General features: G+C 38.5%; 1 protein-coding gene across 6 annotated transcripts in view; it reads left to right on the top strand.

Moving 5' to 3' along the window:
• The window catches only part of SLC41A2 (solute carrier family 41 member 2), a 122,151-nt gene extending 100,942 nt beyond the window's left edge, over positions 1-21,209 (top strand). For all 6 annotated transcript variants that reach the window (XM_023257388.2, XM_003989197.6, XM_023257387.2 and 3 more), the window contains one exon: positions 20,794-21,209. In XM_023257388.2, the coding sequence (XP_023113156.1) occupies positions 20,794-20,979 (186 nt within the window). In that variant the 3' untranslated portion in view covers positions 20,980-21,209. The remainder of the gene's footprint in view (positions 1-20,793) is intronic.
• The last annotated feature ends 3,445 nt before the right edge of the window (positions 21,210-24,654 follow it).

Raw genomic sequence — 24,654 nt, 5'->3', positions numbered from 1 at the left:
AAGAAACAATAGCTCGTGGCTTCTAATTCAAAAACTGTTCGGTGAGTGATCAGGATCATTCTTTTTCTCCTCGCCTCTGTTTCTACTCGCTACTGTTCTTAGATACCCTGTTTACAAGAAGAATATGAACTAATATTTATTAAGTGTCTATTAATTGCCAGATGACTTTTTTTTTTTTTTTTTTTTTTTAAAGTAGGCTTCACGTCCTGTTTGGAGCCCAATGTGGGGCTTGAACTCACAACTCTGAGATCAGGATCTGAGCTGAGATCAAGAGTCAGATGCTTAACCAAGTGAGCCACCCAGGTGCCCTAGCCAGACACCATTTTTTCTTAATGTTTATTTATTTATTTTAAGAGGGAGAGAGGGTGTGAGCACATGAGTGGGGGGGGGGGCAGAGAGGGAGAATACCAAGCAGGCTCCACACTGTCAGCACAGAGCCCAACATGGGGCCCAATCCCACGAACTATGAGATCATGACCTGAGCTGAAACCAAGAGCTGACTGCTCAACCGACTGGAGGTACCCAGGTGCCCCAGACAACACTTTTTATTGAAATTATTTCACATGATACTTTTAGCAGCCCTCTGAGATATGCAGTCTTCTCTACTTTCCAAGTGACAAATCTGAGAGACTGAAAGTTTAAAAAACTTATGCAGAGTCAGGGAGCCTGGGTGGCTCAGTTGGCTAAGCGTCCAACTTCAGTTCAGGTCATGATCTCACGGTCCATGGGTTCCAGTCCGACATAGTAGGGCTCTGTGCTGACAGCTCAGAGCCTGGAGCCTGTTTTGGATTCTGTGTCTCCCCCTCTCTCTGTTCCTCCCCTGCTCATGCTCTGTCTCCCTCTCTCTCAAAAATAAATAAACATTTAAAAAATTATGCAGAGTAACAGAAGTAGTTAAGTAGTAGATAAAATTTGAATTTAGATCTGTGTTACTTCAAAGTCTTTGTTCTGTCTATTCTATCACAAAGTAAAAGGACCAAGAATTTAACCTGGTAATTTCATTATTTATTAGCAGAGGATGACAGAAAGAGGTCCTACACTCGAGGGCAGGGGTCAGCAAACTTTTTCTGAAAAAGGCTAGAGAGTCAACATTTTAGGACTTGGAGGCCATGCGGTCTCTGTCACAAGTACTCAACTCTGCTAGAACAGCACAACAGCAGCCACAGACAGTATGTAAATAAATGAGTGTGGCTGGTGTCCCAGCAAAACTTTGCCTATAGACACTGGAAATGAAATTTCCTAAAATGTTTATGTGTCACAAAATACTATTTTTTCTTTGGTTATTTTCAACCATTTAGAAATATCAAATTCTTAGCTTATGGGCCATACAGGTAGGTGCTGGGCCAGACAGGCTGTAGTTTGCTGACCCCTGCTGTAGGCTGTTCCTAGAAGAAACCCCTATCAGAGTCCTTACATATTTTTAGGAATTTCCTTTCCTTTATAGACAGATTTAAAAAGTTCAACAGATACTTATCAAACCTCTCCCTATGTGCTGCACACTGCTACTTGTTTTAAAGAGATGAATTCTCCAACAAAACAATTTGAAAGAAAATGACATTAAGGTCTAATTTATATGCAGTAAACCATACCTGTGTAAAGTGTAGTTTGATGAGTTTGCATACATAGTTTGCATAGTTTGTAGTTTGCTTAGTTTGTGTAGTTTGCATAGTTTGACGTATGCATACATCCATGTAACAACCACCACAATCAACATATAGAACATTGCCTTCGCCCTCAAAAAGTTCCCTCATGCCCCTTTGCAGTCAGCGCCCCTCCATCCCTGGCTCTAGACAACCACTGATCTATCCTTTATCATTATAAATTGTATTTTCCTTTTCTGAGTTTTCATATAAATGAATATAAATTTATATTCTTTGACTCCTTTTACTCCACATGTGTTTTGAAATTTATCCATATTGTTACATATGTTAGTAATTTGTTCCATTTTTGCTGCTTAGTATTCTATCGTATGACTATACCCAACTGGTTTATCCATTCACCTGCTGATGAGCATTTGGTTTGTATCCAGTTTGGGTCTATTATGAATGAAGTTGATATTAACATTTATGTATAAGTTTTGTGTAGACATATGTTTCTGTTTCCCTTGGGTAAATACCCAGGAGTAGAGTTGCTGGATCTTCTGGAAAAGGCATATTTAACTTTAGAAGAAACTGCCAGTCTTTTTTCCAAAGTGGTTATACTGTTCTGCATTCCCATTAGGGTGAGAGTTCCCATTGTTCCACATCCTCACCATTACTTAGGATTGTCAGTCTTTACGCCTTTAGCCATTCCGGTGAGTATAAAAGTGGTAGCTCATGACCATCGTAATTTCCATGTGCCTCCTGATTAACAGTATTGAGCATCTTTTCATGGGTTTACTGGCCGTTCATGTTTTCTTTTGTGAAGTCCAAATCTTGTGTCCATTTTTTAAAACGGGTTGACTTATGGAGTTGTTAAGAGTTCTTTGTATATTCTGGGTATAAGTCCTTTGTCATATACATGTATTGAAAATATTTTCTCCCAGTCTGGACATTGCTTCTTCATTTTCTTAACCATATATTTTAACAGTGGGAATTTCAATTTTAATAAAGTTCAGTTTTTCAGTTTTTTTCATTACGGTTAGTGCTTTATTGTTTTAGAAATTTTCTGGATTTTTAGCTTTTCTTTGGGGCTCTGATCCATTTTGAGTTAATTTTTATGAACTACAGATTAAGGTTCATATTTTTTCTTGTGAATACTTGGTTGTTTCAGCCCCATTTATTGAGAAAACTAGCCTTACCCTCCTTGAATGACTTTAGTGCCTTTATCAGAAATCAATTTACTATGTATATGTGGGTCTCTTTCTAAATTTTATTCTGTGCCACTGATGTATATATCTATTCTTATGCAACTGTTTTCTTTTGAGCCTTCACATGGTGTTTTTTTTAATTTTAGCCTCAAGAGAAATCATTTGCTTTTTTTTTTTTTTTTTTTTTTTTTTTTGGCCATTCTTTTTAATTGCAAGGTCTCTTTATGTGGGTCTCAGTTCATTTATGGGAGTATCTGTATCTTTACAGCTACAGATATGCCAAATAACCAAAACTAATGTAGATGTTTTTTCTGTGATTCCTGCCAAATCAACATCCTTTTATTCTCTACTCTTAACAAAGAGTTCTCAGTGTGCTAGCATTTCAACAGCAGCAGTAATTATATTTATGAATTCTTATGTGATACTGTATCTCAAACCTTATGGAAGTCCAAGTGGATTATGTCTGGGCTTTCACACTTGTCACTTCTCATGGCCGCTTTTTTCTGAGATGTGAATTCGATTAACTACGCATGTTCCTTCTTTTTGTACATCCAGCTCTGTTCCCTGCTTGTCTCCATATTCTGTCTCTAAGCATAACTTTAGACCCTTCTATATCAAGAAAAGATCTATTTTCAAATCTCTCAATTGTTTCCTTGCCCCTTTCTCCCATTAAAATGAGTTGTCTTCCTTTCAGGGTTTACCTTTCTAAGGTCAAAGAAGTTCAGGACTGTACTCCCGACACCTTTTATTTTACCTGCAATCAGAGTGGTTTCCAGGTAGTTCCGTGTTCTAGCACTATTTATTACTCACTTCCTGTAGATTTCAAAGTTATCCTTTTGAATCTGTTTTCTGAGACAATATGTCACCTAGTAAAGTGAAAAAACAGATTTCTGTACTGAGCTTAGGCAAGGAAGGGGTTTTGGGTCATCATTTCATGGGGGATTTTTGTGTGTTCTAGTCTGAATTTTGTTTTGTATTGTCAAGCAACATGTATTCATGACGGTAAAATTGCCCCAATCCAAAGACCACCACCACAGATATTTCGGTGTGCTATTAAAAGAAAAAAAAACATTTTTTAAAGATTATTTCTCAAATTTGAGTAATACGTATATTGGAAAGGCATACAATAAGTGGTTTTAAATGAATAAATATTCTTTTTTTTTTTTTCTCAGTTAAGTGTTTTGCTAGGCAACCCACAGAAAGGCCTCCTACTTGTAAGACAAGCAGGGCCATCTTTGGGCCAAGGGCAGAGGGTGAAGGAGGAGCCCCTAAGTGGCTCAGGGCCTGGTCTCTGCTGATTGCGTCTTTCCCTATTATTCTGTGGGTACTAACAGCATTCAAGTAATTTAGCTTGGTAGTTGAAAATCAATAAAGGTTCATTTTCTATAGCTATGTACATATGTTTTATTTCTATCGTTTTTCCTCTTATTAGAAAGTAAGAAACATCTTATTTTGCCTGACATTTTTTTTTCTTTTAATTTTCCAGGCTGTCATTTCCTAATGTTAAGTGACATTAGTTATCACTGGCTCTTTGCATGATTGGAACAGAATGACATGGTCAGATGAGGGAGTGATCAGTGGCAGGATTAACTGGGCCAGGGTTAATGAGCACCCAGCCAAAAATTATGCTTTTTTAAAGTTTTAATTATATATTAAATATTGACTAAACAGTGATCTGCACAAGGTATGAAGAATAATAATACAGTGAACACCAGGACCCTCAGCGGTCAGCTTAAGAAATAGAACACAACATGGGGCGCCTGGGTGGCTCAGTCGGTTGAGTGTCCGACTTCAGCTCGGGTCATGATCTCACGGTCTGTGAGTTCGAGCCCCGCGTCAGGCTCTGTGCCGACAGCTCGGAGCCTGGAGCCTGTTTCAGATTCTGTGTCTCCCTCTCTGACCCTCCCCTGTTCATGCTCTGTCTCTCTCTGTCTCAAAAAAATAAACGTTTAAAAAAAAAAAATTAAAAAAAAAATAGAACACTACCAGAACCTTAGTATCTGTACCTTGTAAAGCTCCACATTCTAAAAGTTACAAAATAAAGCTGATATTCCCTTAGTGAAAAAAAAAATAAAAAAATAAATAATAGTTTCTTTTGGACAGAAGGTCTTAACCATTTTTGTGCCATGGACTTCTTGAGAATATTATGGGCTCCTTCTCAAAACAAGGTTTATTCTTTTCCCACCTTCGTCCACCTGCCACCTCCCAAGAATCGTTTAGACCAAAGAAAAGATGCTTTTATTTAAATATCAGAATTAGATTGAATTCCTGTTGACTGATAATCCTAAATTCTTCTGAGCAAACATTTGTATATTAGATTTTAAAGAGTAGGGTTTCTAGTCTGGAGACTGGATTAGGGAAGCACATTTTTATAGGGAAGTAAATTCAGCCTTTGTAAGTTAGGGGTTTGGAAGAACTGTACTAATTTGCTACTCCTGGCATTTATTTGTACCATATTTCTAAGCCGTCCTTCCCTGAAGAATCATCTTTCTTTACACAGTACACAAGGCTGTTACTGGCATTTGGGGCATTGAGGGGATGCTAGTACCCAGGAATGTTGATTCTAGCTCAAAGAAGGAGCTGGCCAAGAGAATCAATATCGTCCAAAGCAAACATATATTCTTGTATTTGGGATATTTATTTAAATTCCAAGCAATACATCTAGAACATGCAGAACAGGCTACAAAGTTGCCTTTTCAGAAGGTATATTTACCTAAAGAATGTATGCATATTTCATAAAAAACAAACAGACAGTGTAAAAACACAGTCTACCCTTGGTTTGATTTCAGTGTGTTTTTGCAGTGAAAAGCATGCAGTCCTTAAATAATCACTTAGTTTTAAAATAAAACATGTTGCATTAAGAAGTATCTGATATTCATTGTGACTTTAATAATGCATTGCACACTGTTCCAAGGAAACACTGATATCCTTTGTTAACTTGCAAAAAAATAATTAAATAAATTGAAACCTGCATGAACTTTAAGTCATCCCAATACCTTTAAAAAGAAATTGCATGGGAAGGGAATTTAAATCCTATTTAAAAGAGTAAGAATGTGTGGCAGGGCAGGAGAAGAAATGCAGAGGTGAGGCAAACAATCACTATGTAATTTAGGACAACAGATTTCTTACCTTTGTACTCCAGAGCTAGAACAGATGGTGAAGACATCAATTCATCTATTTTCAAGAAGCCTAAACTAAGGCTCAGGGAGAAAGATCATGTTAGTAAGTGTTAGAAACCAGTGTTTACACTTCCAGTCCAATAACCTTTTATTTTTATTATTTTTAAAATTTAAATTCAAGTTAGTTGGATTATACATAGTGTATAATAATGATTTCAGAAATAGAATTTAGTGATTCATCACTTACATGTAGCACCCAGTGCTCATCCCAACAAGTGCCCTCCTTAATGCCCATCACTCATTGAGCCCGTACCCCCCACCCAACACCCCACCAGCAACCCTCAGTTTGTTCTCTGTATTTGAGAAGCTCTCGTGGTCTGTCTCCCTCTCTGTTTTTATCTTATTTTTGCTTCCCTTCCCCTATGTTCATCTGTTTGTTTCTTAAAGTCCACCTGAGTGAAATCATATGTTTGTCTTTCTCTGACTTATTTATTTCACTTAGCATAATACACTCTAGTTGCATCCATGTTGTTGCAAATGTCAAGAGTTCATTCTTTTTAATCACCGAGTATTATTCCATTGTATGTGTATACCACATCTTCTTTATCCATTTATCAGTCGATGGACATTTGGGCTCTTTCCATACTTTGGCTATTGTCTGTCAGTAGTGCTGCTATAAACATTGGGGTGCATGTGCCCCTTCGAATCAGACTTTTTGTATCCTTTGGATAAATAGCTAGTAGTGCAATTGCTGGGTTGTAGAGTGGCTCAATTTTTAATTTTTTGAGGAACCTCCACATTTTTCCAGGGTGGGTGCACCAGTTTTCATTCCCACCAGAAATGCAAAAGGGTTTCTCTTTCTCCACATCCTCGCCAACATCTGTTGTTGCCTGAGTTGTTAATGTTAGCCATTCTGACAGGTGTGAGGTGGTATCTCATTATGGTTTGATTTGTATTTCCCTGATGATGAGTGATGTTGAGCATCTTCTCATGTGTCTGTTAGCAATCTGGATGTCTTCTTTGGAAAAGTGTCTATTCATGTCTTCTGCCCATTTCTTCACTGGATTGTTTTTTGGGAGTTGAGTTTGATAAGATCTTTATAGATTTTGGATACTAACCCTTTATCTGATATTTCATTTGAAAATATCTTTTCCCATTCCATCAGTTGCCTTTTAGTTTTGCTGATTGTTTCCTTCACTGTGCAAAGCTTTTTATCTTGAGATGATGAGGTCCCAATAGTTCATTTTTGCTTTTGTTTCCCTTGCCTCTGGAGACATGTCAAGAAGTTGCTGCAGTCGAGTTCAAAGAGGTTGTTGCCTGTTCTCTCCTCTAGGATTTTGATGGTTTCCTGTCTTACATTTAGGTCTTTCATCCACTTTGAGTTTATTTTTGTGTATGGTGTAGGAAAGTGGTCCAAGTTCATCCTTCTGCATGTTGCTGTCCAGTTATCCCAATACCATTTGCTGAAGAAACTGTCTTTTTTGTATTGGATATTCTGTCTGCTTTGTGAAAGATTAGTTGGCCATACGTTTGTGGGTCCATTTCTGGGTTCTCTATTCTGTTCCATTGATCTATGTGTCTGTTTTTGTGCCAGTACCATACTGTCTTGATGATTACCACTTCATAACATAGCTTGAAGTCTGGAATTGTGATGCTTTCAGCTTTGGTTTTCTTTTCCAACATTACTTTGGCTATTTGGGGTCTTTTCTGATTCCATACAAGTTTTGAAATTGTTTGCTCTAGCTCTGTGAAGAATGCTGGTATTATTTTGATAGGGACTGTATTGAATATGTAGATTGCTTTGGGCAGTGTCAACATTTTAACAATATTTGTTCTTCTAACCCATGAACATGGAATGTTTCTCCATTTTTGTGTGTCTTCAATTTCTTTCATAAGCTTTCTGTAGTTTTCAGTGTATAGATCTTTCACCTCTTTGGTTAAGTTTATTCTTATGTATTTTATGGGTTTTGGTGCAATTGTAAAAGGGATCAATTCCTTGATTTCTCTTTCTGCTGCTTCATTATTGGTATATAGAAATGCAACTGGTTTCTGTACATTGATTTTATATCCTGCAACTTTGCTGAATTCCTGGATCAGTTCTAGCAGTTTTTTGGTGAATCTTTTGGGTTTTCCATATAAAGTATCATGTCATCTGTGAAGAGTGAAAGTTTGACTTTCTCCTTGCCAATTTGGATGCCTTTTATTTCTTTGTGTTGTCTGATTGCTAAGGCTAGGGCTTCCAACACTATATTGAGTAACAGTGGTGAGAGTGGACTTCCCTGCCATGTTCCTGACCTTAGGGAGGAAGCTCTCAGTTTTTCCCCATTGAGGATGACGTTAGTTGTGGGTCTTTTATATATGGCCTTTATGATCTTGAGGTATGTTCTTTCTATCCCTACTTTCCTGAGGGTTTTTACCCAGAAAGGATGATGTATTTTGTCAAATGCTTTTTCTGCATCTATTGAGAGGATCATGTGGTTCTCATCCTTTCTTTTATTAATGTGATGTATCACATTGATTGATTTGCAGATATTAAACCAGCCCTGCATCCCAGGAATAAATCCTACCTGATCATAGTGAATAATTCTTTTAATGTATTGTTGGATCTGGTTGGCTAGTAATGTTGTTGAGAATTTTTGCATCTATTTTCCTTAGGGAAATTTCCTGTAGTTCTCCCTTTTAGTTGGGTCTTTGTCTGGTTTTGGAATCAAGGTAATGCTGGCTTCATAGAATGAGTTTGGCAGTTTTCCTTCCAGTTATATTTTTTGGAAGCGCTTCAAAAGAATAGATGTTAACTCTTCTTTAAATTTTTTTTAATGTTTTTATTTTAATTTTGAGGGGCAGGGGAGCGGCAGAGAGAGAGAAAGGGAGATACAGAATCCGAAGCAGGCTCCAGACTCCGAGCTGTCAGCACAGAGCCTGGCACGGGGCTCAAACTCACAAACTGTGAGATCATGACCTGAGCTGAAGTCAGACGCTTAACCAACTGAGCCACCTAGGCACCCCTACTTTTCTTTAAATGTTTGCTATAATTCTCCTGGAAAACCATCTGGCTGTGGACTCTTGTCTGTTGGGAAATTTTTGATTAGTGATTCAGTTTCTTTATTGGTTACGGTCTGTTCAAATTTTCTATTTCTTCCTGTTTCAGTTTTGGTAGTTTATTTATTTATTTATTTTTTATTTTTTTAATGTTTATTTTTTTCTGAGACAGAGACAGAGCATGAGTTGAGGAGGCGCAGAGAGAGAGGGAGACACAGAATCAGAAGCAGGCTCCAGGCTCTGAGCTGTTAGCACAGAGCCCGACGTGGGCCTCGAACTCACAAACCGTGAGATCATGACCTGAGCCGAAGTCAGTTGCTCAACCGACTGAGCCACCCAGGCGCCCCAAGTTTTGGTAGTTTATATGTTTCTAGGAATTAGTCTATTTCTTCCAGACGGCCCAATTTTTTGGCATATAACTGCTCATATTCTCCTGTTATTGTTTGTATTTCTGTGGTCTTGGTTGAGATCTCTCCTCTTTCATTTGTGATTTTATCTATTTGTATCCTTTCCTTTTTGATCAGTCTGGCTAAGGGTTTGTCAGTTTTGTTATTTCTTTCAAAGAACCAGCTCCTGTCTTCATTAATCTGTTCTACAGCTATGTATATATAAAATTGATTTCTGCTCCAATCTTTATTATTTACCTTCTTCTGTTCCTGGTTTTAGGCTTTATTTGCTGTTATTTTCCAGCTCTTTTAGGTATAAGGGTAGGTTGTATATTTGAGACCTTTCTTCCTTCTTTAGGAAGGCCTGGAGTGCTATATACTTCCCTCTTATGACCACCTTTGCTGCATCCCAGAGGTTTTGGACTGTCGGGTTTTCATTTTCATTAGCTTCCACATACTTCCTAATATCCTCTTTAATTTTTTGGTTAACCCATTCATTCTTTAGTGGGATGTTCTTTTTTTTTTTTTTTAATTTTTTTTTAATGTTTATTTTTGAGACAGAGAGACAGAGCATGAATGGGGGAGGGGCAGAGAGAGAGGGAGATACAGAATTGGAAGCAGGTTCCAGGCTCTGAGCCATCAGCCCAGAGCTGGACGTGGGGCTCAAACTCACGGACCGTGAGATCGTGACCTGAGCCAAAGTCGGACGCTTAACCAACTGAGCCACCCAGGCACCCCTAGTGGGATATTCTTTAATCTCCAAGTATTCATGGTCTTTCCAAATTTTTTCTTGTGGTTGAGTTCGAATTTCACAGCGTTGTGGTCTGAAAATAGGCAAGGTATGGTCTCTGTCTTTTTGTACTTGTTGACGGCTGATTTGTGCTCCAGTATGTGATCTATTCTGAAGAATGTTCCATGTGCAATCAAGAAGAATGTGTATTCTGCTGCTTTAGGATGAAATGTTCTGAATATATTTGTTAAGTCCATCTGGTCCAGTGTGTCATTCAAAGCCATTGTTTCCTTGCTGATTTTCTAGTTAGACAATCTGTCCATTGATGTAAGAGGGGTATTGAAGTCCCTTACTGTTATGGTATCATTGTCAATCAGTTTCTTTATGTTTGTGATTAATTGATTTATATATTTGGACGTTCCATGTTTAGAGCATAAATGTTTACAATTGTTAGATCTTCTTGGTGGATAGACCCCTTAATTATGATAGAATGCCCTTCTTCGTCTCTTGTTCCAGTATTTATTTTAAAATCGAGTTTGTCTGATATAAGTATATCTACTCCAGCTTTCTTTTGACAACCATTAGCATGGTAGATGGTTCTCCATCCTCTTACTTTTGATCTGTAGGTGGTCTCAGGTCTAAAATAAGTCTCTGGTATGAATTTAGTGCTATTGTGTTGCCTGTAGAGTTGGTGTTTCTGGTGATGTTCTCTGGTCCTTTCTAGTCTTTGTTGCTTTGATCTTTTTTGTTTTGTCTTTTCTCCACTTAAAGAGTCCCCCTTAAAATTTCTTGCAGGGCTGGTTTAGTGGTCACAAACTCCTTTAGTTTTTGTTTGTCTGGGAAACTCTTTATCTCTCCTTTTTTGATGACAGCCTTGCTGGATAAAGAATTCTTGGCTGCATATTTTTCTGATTCAGCAGGTTGAATATATTCTGCCACTCCTTTCTGGCCTGTCAAGTTTCTGTGGATAGGTCTGCTGCAAAGCTGATCTGTCTTCCCTTAAAGGTTAAGGACTTTTTTCCCCCTTGCTGCTTCATAATTCTTTTCTTGCCTGTGTATTTTGTGAATTTGACTATGATATGCCTTGGTAATGGTCTGTTTTTGTTGAATCCATTGGGAGTTCTTTGTGCTTATTGGATTTAATGTCTGTGTCCTTCCCCAGATTGGGAACGTTTTCTGGTATAATTTGTTCCCCCCTTTCTATCTTCTGGAATTCCTATGATTTGGGTGTTATTCCTATTTAATGAGTCACTGAGTTCTCTAAGTTTTGTATCATGATCTTTTCCTTTTGTTTCCCTCTTTGTTCCACTTCATTATTCTCCATAATCTAATCTTCTATATTGCTGATTTACTGCTCTGTTTCATCCATCTGTGCCATCGTGGCATCCATTCGAGATTGCATCTTATTTATAGCATTTTTAATTTCAGCCTAACTAGATTTTATTTCTTTTATCTCCACAGAAAGCGATTCTCTGGTGTCTTCTGTGCTTTTTTTCAACCCCAGCTAGTATTCTTATACTGTGGTTCTAAATTCTAGTTCAGACATCTTACTTATTATCTGTGTTGATTAGTTCCCAGGCTGTCATTTCTTCCTGTTTTTTTTGTTTTTTTTTTTTGGGGGGGTGAATTCCGTCATTTTGGGGGAAGAAAAATGTTAATAAAATAAAAAAATTAAAATTGAAAAATTAAAAACAAAACAAAAAATCAAATAAACAAAGCTAGATCCCAGGTGTGTTTTTGTCTCCTTGTTGAAAGAAATGGTAGAATATAGAGAAAAAAAAAAGGGAAAAAAGGTAAGAAAAAATTTAAAAATTAAAAAAATATGTAATAATAGATTTAAAAATTTAAAAACATAAAATAATTTTTTTCTCTTTCTGTATCCAAGAAAGAGAAAGAAAAGAAAGAAAAAAGAAAGCAATGTAAGCAAAAACAAGCAAAGAAAACAAATAAATGACCCACCAAACAGAATGAAACCCAAATGAATTTACATCCAGTTTCTCCTAGAACTGAAACTATGAAACACTCTATAGTCTATACACTAAGCAGGTGGAGTGACTTGTGCTGGTCTTCTGGCAGATGTCCTTGGAGGGCACAGTTGGGTGGGGTTTGGTGTAATGGCTCCATTCTCCACTAGATGGCGCTGCTTAGCTTCCTGGGGTGGATCCATGTGCATGCGAGTGTGCAGGGGAGGTGGAAATGGTTTCACCCAGCTCCCTAGTCTCTGGTGCAGGAACTTTGAGCACTCACCAACCCATAATCAAACACCCCTCCTTGGTGCCTCAAAAAACTAAAAATAGAACTACCCTACAACCCAGCAATTACACTACTAGGCATTTATCCAAGGGATACAAGTGTGTTGTTTCAAAGGGACACATGCACCCCAATGTTTATGGCAGCACTATCAACAATAGCCAAAGTATGGAAAGAGTCCCAAATGTCCATCGATGGATGAATGAATAAAGAAGATGTGGTATATATATATACACTGGAGTATTACTTGGCAATCAAAAAGAATGAAATCTTGCCATTTGCAACTACATGGATGGAAGTGGAGGGTATTATGCTAAGTGAAATTAGTCAGTCGGAGAAAGACAAAAATTATATGACTTCACTCATATGAGGACTTTAAGGTACAATACAGATGAACGTAAGGGAAGGGAAACAAAAATAATATAAAAACAGGGAGGGGGACAAAACAGAAGAGACTCATAAATATGGAAAAGAAACTGAAGGTTACTGGAGGGGTTGTGGGGGGAGGGATGGGCTAAATGGGTAAGGGGCTTAAGGAATCTACTCCTGAAATCATTGTTGCACTATATGCTAACTAATTTGGATGTAAATTTAAAAAAATAAAAAATAAGATTAAAAATAACCCCACCCCTCCTTTGTCTCAGCCCTCTCTGTCTGCTTCCCACCTCTATCCTGTCTGTGCCCAAGCTGTCTACCTGCCAGGCAGCACCTCTCTGTAGAGTTTTATCTCAAATGAGGTTGTGTTTCAAAACCCCTGTGGCTGGGACCCACACCAACTCTCTCGGGGAGGGTCTTGCTGAGCAATGGCCCAGTGCCGGCTTGCCCTAGAAAACGTTTGTGTGGTCACTCAGTGACAGAGTTTCAGAGATTATGGCAAATCGCAACACACAGTCAGTGCCAGGTTTGGCCACACTCTAGCATCTTCGTCCCAATACCAGCAAATGTGGCTGCTCTCTGGGGTCCACTGAGACTTTTGCCAGCAGGGAGGCCGAATGGCCTCTACCAAATGCTCTTCAAGCAGGGGAACCACTTTCTCCCCATGTGGCACACAGACCCTTCAGACCTGCTGCCTGCTCTTGGGGATTTCTTGCCCTGTTTCCTCACCAGAGCACCACCAGGCACTGAGCTCTGAAACTTCAGACTCTGCACTCTAGTGTTTATAGAATTCTGGTGGTATTGAAACCCTCTCCTTTCTCCCCATCAGTACTTACTGTGTACAGACATTTGCTTAACCCTTAACACATATTAGTTAATTTCTGCAATGTACCAATGAGATAGTTAATGGATATCTCATTGAAAAGATGAGGAAACTAACATTTGAGGGTTTTATTCACTCGTTGACAGTAACACAGTCATTCAGTGGTAGAGCCCCTTCAGCAACACCCATTTGTTTCAGGCTTATCATGTAAAAGTGTTTTGCTAGAAACCAAGAGGTCAAATAGAAAGATGGCATGGTTTTCCCCTTCCAGAGATTCACATGTGAGATCCCTGGAACCTAACATGTGAAAAGTACATGTTAGATCAGTAGCTTTCAAATGTTTTCGACCACAACACTCAGTAAGAAATATGTTTATACTGAAACTAATGCATATATATTTCTATATTTTATTTATATTTAAATATATGTAATTTTGTAGCTGAAACAAAAGTTTTATGAAGTGTCCTTAGTAGCATGCTAATACTTTCTACTCTAACCCGTTGTATTCTATTTTATTCTATTTCATTACATTAAATTGATTTCATAATTCATTCATGGGTCACATATTGGAAAAGGATATGTTCTATATACAATTATGCTTTAAAAAGTTCTTTTAAGTGTGTGTGTGTGTGTGTGTGTGTGTGTGTGTGTGTGTGTATAAAACTAGTTCCTACTAGTCCTCCAGAGCAACTTTAGGTACTACTTCTGTTATTTCTATGTTGGATTGCTAATTTTGCTTTCTTAATTTAAGAAATTATCTATGGACTTTTAGTTAAGGTAGATGAAGATATAGCCATCTTGCTCAATGCCTTATTTCCCCAACTTTCATCCTCCTAATATAGGAAGGCTCAAATTTATTTAACGAATAGTATTGTTTATATTCTATGACCGTAAATATCATTTATCACAGAGCCGAGTCATGCAGTATAATGATATTTTCTTTCTTTTCCTTTTATATTTTCTTCCTCTTAACCTCTCTTTGATTTTTTTTCCAGAGATAATTGCCCTATTTTTTCACTGGCATAGTTTCCTATAGACCTATCCTTAATTTTTTCCTAAGTGCTCCATCACAGTCGTCGCATACCTAGACTTAGTTTTTTGCCCCCAAACTCTATTATGTCAGATAATTTGCCATTTGCCTTGATCACAGAGACCTCTTCTCCGGACACCATCCTCCTTCTGTGTCTGGACTCTGGCTCCCCAGAGCCAGACTGCATGGCTCTCATCCCAGAGCTTTCTTCCCTCCTTGCTCTTTTCGGTTCACTCTTCTATTTCCCGATCCCCGTTCTTTCTCTTTCTTGGTTCTCCCCTCATTCTGCATCAACAGATTTTCAAGAAAGTTCCCAAGAAAGAGAACATGGGAGAAAACTTCCTGAGCGCATGCATGTCTTAAAATGCTTCCGTTTACCCTCCACACTTAGTAGATAAATTGACCGGGTATAGGATTCTAGTTTGGAAATGCCTTTCTCTCAGAACGTCGAAGGCGTTTGCTTCCTCGTCTCCCAGTATTGCTATTGGAAAAGTCGGTTCTTGTTCCTTCATGTATCACCTGTTGTTTTTTTAAATCACAGTCAGTGTTTGTCATGCTCTTTCTATGTATCGGGCGCTGTTCTAAGTATTCTGCCCAATTTCATCTTCACATCATTGTCTCGCTGAGATAGGCATCATTTCCTCTATCTTACAGGGAGGAGACTGCGGCACGGCAAACTTAGGTAGCTTGGCAGTGAAGAAGGCTGCTGACTGGGCGCTCTACCAGCAGAGGATGGAGGGGTGGGGGCGCTTAACTGGGAGCCCTCCAAATGTGAACATCTAACATCCTCTCTGGGGGGTATACTCCCACCTGCCACTGTTCTTGGAACAAAACCAGGGGCTAAAGGGATCCCATTGTCAACTACCAATGAATCCTCATTCTCAACCAGTGCTTGATGCTTCCTCGTGTTTTTGCGTCCTGAGACTTTCCCATTCAGTTTCTCCACAAAACGTCCCCTTATTTTCCCAGCTGGAGAGGACAGTTGCAAGAATGATCAAAGAACCAGCCAGTTTCTCACTCCACACACAGACACTTAAAGACCCCTTTGGTGTGAGCCTCAGAGCCATTTGGTACTAACAAGTCCAAACCTTTTGTGGCCTCTTCAGGGTGCACTTGACTTCCTCTCTCAGGTATCCCCCTGGGCAGGCATTCTAAGATGTAGCTTGGATCACCCTGGTCAGTGAGTTACCACTGCCCCAGCAGCTCACTTTTTTTTTTTAATTATAAAATACAAATGAACAGGAACTATAGGAAATAGGAAATAAGATGATCTTGTATTTAGCACCAGCTTTATCAACTCTTAACAAATTATTTAAACAACTACTTCAAAATAATCAAAAATACATCATGTATAGGGCTGGTGCCTCCTGTACCCGGTCTCATTTGATTCCCCTCCCGAGCAGTTAGCAAAATTGGTATGTGTCACTCCCAAGCATGTTTCTGTACTCTTGCTACGGAATGAATCTATAAATAACATATTGTATTTTTTGTCGTGTTTATAAGCCTCGTTGGAATCTTTACGTAGCCTCCTACTGCCTTTTCATTCAATCCTTAGGCTTTTGAGACATGCTCCTATCGAGTCGCGTAGCTCTTTTTCATTCACTTTAGCTTCTCTGCAGTGTTCAGTCATGTGACCTCGGAGTCCATTTAGTCATCCCTCTGCCTGAAGACTTTCTAGGTTATTTCCAACTTTGGACTTTTATGACAACGGTGCAACGAGCATGCATGTAGGAGTTTCCCGGCGGCGCTCTTGCAAACACACCAAGATATTGGTCTTCTCAGTCCTTGAGGTAGCCACGTGGGACTGGGGCTCAGTGGAGCCCCCGGGGCAGTCTCCTTCAGCCATGAACAATTTTACCCTTTTACCTATGCTGCAGAAGAAACGGAGGGGAAAGATCATGTTTCCATGTGGAATTACCGAATTGAGGAAACGCACACATGTTGCCGAGTTGGTCCCCAAAGCAGTTGCGCCAATTTATACTCCTGTTGGCAGTGCAGAGTTCTTTTGAGCAAAAACAGCGAGCTGCACTGACGGGTGATAATTTGGGCCTTAGCGTTAGACTATAATATGGGTTTGAGCCTGTCTCCGCCCGTGAGCTGTGTGATCTCGGGCAGGCTTCCTACACTTCACATATGCCTTAGTATCCTCTTGTGTCAAAAAGGGATAGTCATAGTCCATAGCATATAATAGAGGTATTTTGAGAATTAAATCCGTTCACATGAACCTCTTTGAACATTGCATGTATCCATTACAGCTGTTTCACAAAACAAAATTGCTATTACTGTTGCTTAAAGACTGATTTTTGCCAGTCAGTTGGGTATGAAATGGAGTTTAATGTGGTTTAATTTGCATTCGCGTATTATTAGTGAGGTTGAGCATCTTTTCATATGTTTATTAACACTTTAGATTTCCTTTTCTATTCTATTGGGTTGTGTCTTTTTCTTATGAACTGTAGGAGTTCTCTGTATATTCTCTTTAAATATTCTGAATACTAATTCTTTGTCAGTTATAAGCAGTGCAGAGATTTTTTTTTCCCCCAAGCCTGGAACATGATTTTTAACTTTATTTGTGGTATTTATTGAACTACAAAAATCTTTAATTAATTTATTTATTTTTACAAATCTTTAATTTAAAATTGTTTATAAACTAAAATATTTTATGCATTTTTACGCATTTTACTTATGAGACCATTGCCTACATCAAGGTCACAAGACATTCTCTTACAGAACTTCTCAGGTATTGCTTTTTGTACTTGAGTCTTAGCTAGAATTTATTTTAGTGTATGAGGTAGGGATGCTATTTTATTTCTTTCTGTATGAATAAGTATTTGTCTCCTGAGTAGAGGTCAGCACACATTTTTCTGTAAAAGGCCAGAGAGTAAATGTCTTGGGTTCTGTGGACCATATGGTCTCTGTCACAGCTACATAGTTCTGTCATTGTAGTGTAACCTGTAAGACAGGTTATTTAACCTCTCCGACCTGATTGCTCCAAATGAACATCAAGGGTAATAATAGTGCCTATTTCATGAGAATCTTGTGAGGATTGAATAATAGACTAAATAGAAAGTAAGTAAATAAATGGGTGGGGTTGTGTCGCAATAAAATTTTATTTATAAAAACAGTTGGCAGGTTGAATTTAGTCCATGGACTATAGTTTGCCCACTCCTGTTCTAGACAAATCTAATCTGTTCAGTGCAGATGTGCAACAAGGAATTAGTAAATTGTGTATATATCACATATGTATGATGTTATATATTGAATAAATTTATGTATATAACTATATATTAAATATCTCCTACATGGATGTATAATATGATGCATGTATGATAAAAGAGATTTATTTATTTACATTTCTTGCCAGTCTCATGGAAATCAGCTACCTTTTCCTCTTTTTTTTTTTTTTTAAATTTTTTTTTCAACGTTTTTTATTTATTTTTGGGACAGAGAGAGACAGAGCATGAACGGGGGAGGGGCAGAGAGAGAGGGAGACACAGAATCGGAAACAGGCTCCAGGCTCCGAGCCGTCAGCCCAGAGCCCGACGCGGGGCTCGAACTCACGGACCGCGAGATCGTGACCTGGCTGAAGTCGGACGCTTAACCGGCTGCGCCACCCAGGTGCCCCTACCTTTTCCTCTTTAAAACTGTTGTTTTGGGGCGCCTGGGTGGCTCAGTCGGTTAGGCGTCCGACTTCGGCTCAGGTCACGATCTCGCGGTCCGTGAGTTCGAGCCCCGCGTCAGGCTCTGTGCTGACAGCTCATAGCCTGGAGCCTGTTTCAGATTCTGTGTCTCCCTCTCTCTGACCCTCCCCCGTTCATGCTCTGTCTCTCTCTGTCTCAAAAAGAAATAAACGTTAAAAAAAAAAAATTAAAAAATAAATAAATAAAACTGTTGTTTCCTCTTGTACACATTACTCATTCATCAGCACATTCCTTTATTGAACTTCCATATAGTCCAGTATTATACAGCTTACTACCTAACTTATTCTATTTATAGACAACCCCAATTGTTTTCTTGAAAAAAGTTCTGTCTTTTGGTACCTTTTATCCTTTAGCCTAAAACTACCCTCTGAAGCTCTGTATTATAATCTAGCATCTCCTGATACTATAACCTTCTTACGTTCACATCTGCCACCCTCCCTGCCTGGGACAGACTGTTGTATGACATTGTCTCACACTGATTCCCCAGCATTCAGTTGGATACCAAGTATCTGCTTTGTGAGCTACTCACTTTGCTAGACCCTGAATCTAGCAAACTTGGGGTGACCTAGTTTCTATAGAAATACAGCATCCGGAACAGAATGCACTGCCCAGATGTGGCCTGGCCCATTCAGGGTCCAGTGGATGACTCTTTCTCTCTCTGTGCATTATGCTTTTATCGATGTACCCTGAGATCGTGCTTTCTTACCTTTCTCTTCATGCCCCCAGACCAAGGCTCTTATTACTTACTTCAAAGTCAGTGTGGCAGATATTAGGCCCTTTTGGGTTTTCTTCAAATGGGAAAATTTGGGGCACCTGGGTGGCTCAGTTGGTTAAGCATCCAACTTCAGCTCAGGTCATGATCTCATGGTTCGTGGGTTCAAGTCTCATGTCGGGCTCTGTGCTGACAGTTCAGAGCCTGGAGCCTGCTTCGGATTCTGTGTCTCCTCTCTCTCTGCCCCTCCCTCGCTTGCTCTCTGTCTCTTTCTTTCAAAAAATGAATAACCATTAAAATTTTTTTCTTAAAAATGAGAAAATTTAAACTCAGCATGGTAAGAAGCTTGCCCACAGTCATACAGCTGATAAATGGAAATCAAATCCGCATCTTATCATTTTCAAGTCCAGAATTATTTCTAATATTCCATGCTTCCTCCACACGCAAAACAGATTGTTCTGATGGAACTTTCTGTGATTCTAAAACAGTCTTTGCCAGGGAAACACTAAAGAACAAATAACTTCATACAAAATAAAATGGGTTAAAACACAGCCCCCCTCTCTGACAGATATCCAAAGATATTTAAAGTTCACTCCTTTGGGATGGGTACACATCTGTCTCTCTGTGTAGACGAGCCAGTCTCCTCTGAAGGTGTCAGAGCTAAACCTCAGCACACACAAGTGTAGAACCCAAGGCAGCTCGCCCAAAGTGAGCCTCCATATCTACATGTCAGTAAAAGGTAACAGACCCTTGGCGTAGACTCTGGGCCAAGGATGCACTTCCTCCTGCACATAGAAATAGGAATGAGATGGCCACAAATGGTCCTAGCAATGACACCATTAAAATCTACTAGTAGCAGATATCTGATGAAAGCTTATTGTGTGCCAAGGACCGAACTATTCAGTCTATTTAATCCTCACAGCGTTCTCGTGAAGGTAGGTGCCATTATTATCTCTAACGTTCAGTTGCGAGAAATAGAGAGGTGAAGCTACTTGCCTTCATTTGGCTAGTAGGTGTCAGAGAAGTGCTCGTAGCCACTAAACTCTACTTGACGAGTTGTCCACAACCAGGGAACACTGACCTCTCTCGTCCCAAATCCCTTCATAGTAAAGGAGTTTGAAAATTAGACAATCCTTCTACTCTAAATATTCAAAGAGAAAAATACCTGGTCCCAAAATTCAAAGCATTACAAACGTCTTCATATTCCTGATATCCTAGAAAGTGCTTACATATATCACCTTCGCATTTGAATAACCCTTTAATATATTTTGACTCTCTGTCTAGATCTATAATACATCCATGTAGATGAGTCATTCCTCACTACACCTCCCTTCTAGTTACTGTCCTTACCATTGGCTGAAATTTCCCTTGAGAAGCCACCCATGGCCTTATAATTAGTGAGTGCGTGGTCAGTTCCCCATCTTTGTTTCATTTGATATCCCTTCAATAGGAGAAATGTTATTCCTCATTTTAGTTTTTATTTCCTTCTTTATATGTGTCCTCAGGTTTATCATATAGAAAGAAGTTGAAACATTACAGTGATTTGGCAACTGTATAGTACTATTCAATATCAGGATTATTGGGATTTGGGGAAGCTTGAAGAAAATGAGAAGGTATATGAAAAGTTGAAGAAAAATGTTATTAATAACAGATACACACGCTATTTTTTCTTGTGAAAAGATGTTCTTGTCAGTTAAAGATTTCTTCTCTTCAGGCATGGTTCTTGACTTGACGCATGCTCTTCCTTTCAGAAAGCAGTGGTGTAGGATTATGGCCCAGTGGGCGTTATGTCTACTGGGGTACGAATATCCAGGCAATAGAAGTAATCTCTGGTGTTTTCTAGGTGTTTACCTTGCTGTGGATTGCTGACTGGATGGTCCATCACTTCTGGAGGAAAGGAAAGGACCCGGATAGTTTCTCCATCCCCTATCTGACGGCATTGGGTGATCTGCTTGGAACAGCTTTGTTAGCCTTAAGTTTTCATTTTCTTTGGCTTATTGGCGACCGAGATGGAGACGTTGGAGACTAATAAGTCCTCAAACTGTTCTCAAGTTCCACGGAGGAAAACACAAGACAACCACTTATGACTCTTTTTCAAAAATCTTTAATCAGTAGTTTGACTTCTACCAGGGTAGTCTTCAGTTGGCCCTGATTCAATTAAATGGCCTTAATATTTTTTTAAGGAATTTGTGTTAAAACCAGAATCAACAGTATTTGTGCTGCTTTTCATAGAATAAATGATAATTTGACATAGATGTAGACACAAGCTCAAGCTCTGAAATTAACGAATAGGGAAGTATATAGGATGTTTACAATGAAGAAGTTAAAAACCGCTGATGTAGCAGAAATATGTGTTATTGTTTAACTTACAATGCCAGGTTCGAGGAAACAGAGCTCTACTTTAGCCTTTCTTGTCTCACAGATGTGTTGGACTGCAAATCCTACTACAAAATGAAAGAGACCCAACCCAGCCTTTAATAGTTTTAACTATGCCCACCTCTCTGCTAGCTGAGAATAAATAATCAGTTACTATCTCCCAACCTGACCTAAATATGTTCTGCTGAGCATAAGATAAACTCACTTTTCCCTGTGCCAGTGCTAATTTCAGCTCTGTAAAGTCTTCACAGGCCACTGTTTAAACACAGAATGACCTTGACGGATCTTTAAAGACAGCAACGGGTCATTTTTGATCATTGATTTGTTAAAATAATTTTGATCTTTTTAAGAAAACTTAATAGTCAATAAGAGAAAATGAGCTGCATTTATAGGGACGAGATGGTGTGAGAAATCGTGTGGGGGGGGGGGGAGAGACAGAAGACAGAGAAATGTTTGATGGAGTACTGAATCTTGGATTGTTGATAGCAAAGATCATAGTACTATTGGAATATTAGCATTATGTAGTTCTTTTTTTTTTAAATGTTTATTTATTTTTGAGATAATGCGAGAGACAGAGTGCAGGCAGCGGAGGGGCAGACAGAGGGAGACACAGAATCCGAAGCAGGCTCCAGGCTCCGAGCTGTCAGCCCAGAGTCCGACGCGGGGCTCAAACTCATGAACCGTGAGATCATGACCTGAGCCGAAGTCAGATGCTTAACCGACTGAGCCACTCAGGTGCCCTAGCATTATGTACTTCTTTAACACATTTTATCGATATGCTTTTGTCATTTGGTCCAAAAATTTTGCTACTGCCCAGAATTTACTATTTATTACCTATGTTAAAATGAATAGTTTTTTTCTTATTAAAAGAAAAACCCTACAATTTATTTTTTTTTAATTTTTTTTTTTCAACGTTTATTTATTTTTGGGACAGAGAGAGACAGAGCATGAACGGGGGAGGGGCAGAGAGAGAGGGAGACACAGAATCGGAAACAGACTCCAGGCTCTGAGCCATCAGCCCAGAGCCTGATGCGGGGCTCGAACTCACGGACCGCGAGATCGTGACCTGGCTGAAGTCGGACGCTTAACCAACTGCGCCACCCAGGCGCCTCAAAACCCTACAATTTAATATAACCTTGATATTATGAGACTTAGAATGAGCAAGTGATTCACTTGCTCTTCCAAAGAAGTCTATTGGAACTTTTAGGCTTACCATTTTAAAAGAGAAGTTGGTGGGTTACTTCAATTATTGGTCATGCCTGTACATATCATCTCTTTGCACAAGCTTATTTCTACATGGGAACTCTATCATATACACTGCTATGTTTCCTATATATTTTTCTAAAACCTGATCTATATTCCAAAACTTTACCAACTCTTTAGTTATTCAATAGGTAAGTGTTTTTATATCACATATAGTTCATTAAAAAAATTCAGTGGAATCTCTCCAGCCCATCAGATATCTAATAATTTAACTGATAAGGGGGGGAATGTACATTAATTTTGATCATTGTGGTTTAAATTGTGAGTTAGTGTTAATATTATATAAATAGTACATTGTTCATAAACGTTGGGGTAAGTATTCCTATTAAACTCTTTAAGGGGACTGTGGTGTAGAGTTATATATTTTTGCTTATTTTAAAACTTTAATTATTCCACTCTTCTGCCTTATAATGAATCTTGCAAGGCAGAGAACTGAACTAATTATAGAATTTCTCCTTTGGAGAGTTATAATGTCAAACAGTGAACATTCTTTTAAAAGAAAGAATGATTAAGTCAATGAATATTTAGCTGCAAAGATTTTTTTTATTTAAAAAATCCATAAATTCCTTGATTTTATTGTAAAGCTTTTGTAAATTACTTATTTACATCTGGACTGTATGATTCATAAGCATTTGTATTCCCTGATAGATTTCTATTTTGATTTGTAACATGAAAAAGTGCCCAGCAAACCATACTTTTAAAGCATTTACCATCATTTTTAGTGCATTACATATTCTGAAGCGCATTCGAATACACTATGTTAGATAGTACTCACAACAGTACCTGTGAAATAGGTCAGGTGGATACTTTTATCTGTGTTTTGCAGCAGAAGAAACTGAAGTGCAGAGAAGTTACACTTCTAAAGTTGCCTGGGTGCAGGGTGCCTGAATCATGACTAAAATCTGGGTCTCTGGCCCCCTGAGCCAGTACTCTTTCTATGACCCCTGGGTGGATCAAGAGTACCTAACTAATTAACTGACTGGAAATAGTCTGAAGCATCAGGATTTTCTAAAATAGGATAGAGTGTTGCTACATCTTTCAGGTTTCAGACAAGGAAACCTCCATTTACTGGATCGTAATGGTAAGGATAGCCAACTCTAAATTATTCATGGTCCTAAGACCAAGGAAAACACCAATAAATGAAGACTTCAGAATAAAGAACAATGCCTTATTTCATTGAACATTTAGTTGCCACCCCCTTCCCAGATTTAACCATTTTGCATAGATGCTAATAAATAACCAGCATGACTGATTGGAGTTCTGTCTCCTTTCTCTTTAGCTATCCAATCTTGGTTACAGCAACAAAATGTCTAAAAAGGCATGTCAAAGGGGACAAAGACATGGAAAAATCAGTTACCAATTAGATCACTTAATTTATAAGATGGATGTAGATTCCTTTAAAATTTTTTTTTACTGGTTTTCTATAAGCCTTTACATGAGTACGCAACCAATAAGCTGACTTATTTACCCACAAAATAATTTATTTTCAGTCTTATATTATGTAAATTGACAGTATTTATTTTTATACAACATGAAAGCTTCTGCTCTCCAAACTTCTTCCTTTCACTAATTTATCACACGCTTTATTTATACAGAAATCATCTTTTTTAAGGCATATTTTTATTCTTGCTCACTATTTTCTTCCTTTAAAAAATAAAGTTTAGAACCTGATAAAATGGAAACTTGTGATAATGTATCCTCCGGGAGACATCAAGAGTTTCGCATCATAGACTATCAGTGACGTAGCCAAAAGAAGTACATTTTCAAACTCTTTTCAGTAACTGGGCTTCCTTGCCTTATAAAGTATGTATGGTCTAGTATACCCATTTATAATGGGCATCTGCCATCTTTGAATTGTTGTAAACTCAAATAAGAATAAAATTTAAGAAATATTACCCAGTCTTGTTGTACTTCTTGATAACCTAGATGGACATCAAGCCTGTGTGGAACTCACCCAGAAGAGACTAGGGTGATGTACGTATATTTGTTGTATTTATGAGTATAATACATTAGGCTCTGACCGTACCTAGACCTCCAAACCATTGCTTTACCACCTTTTCACTAT

Source organism: Felis catus, chromosome B4, assembly GCF_018350175.1.
Source record: "Felis catus isolate Fca126 chromosome B4, F.catus_Fca126_mat1.0, whole genome shotgun sequence".
In the NCBI taxonomy this organism is placed as follows: domain Eukaryota; kingdom Metazoa; phylum Chordata; class Mammalia; order Carnivora; family Felidae; genus Felis; species Felis catus.
This window is presented reverse-complemented; position numbering and strand designations above follow the sequence as displayed.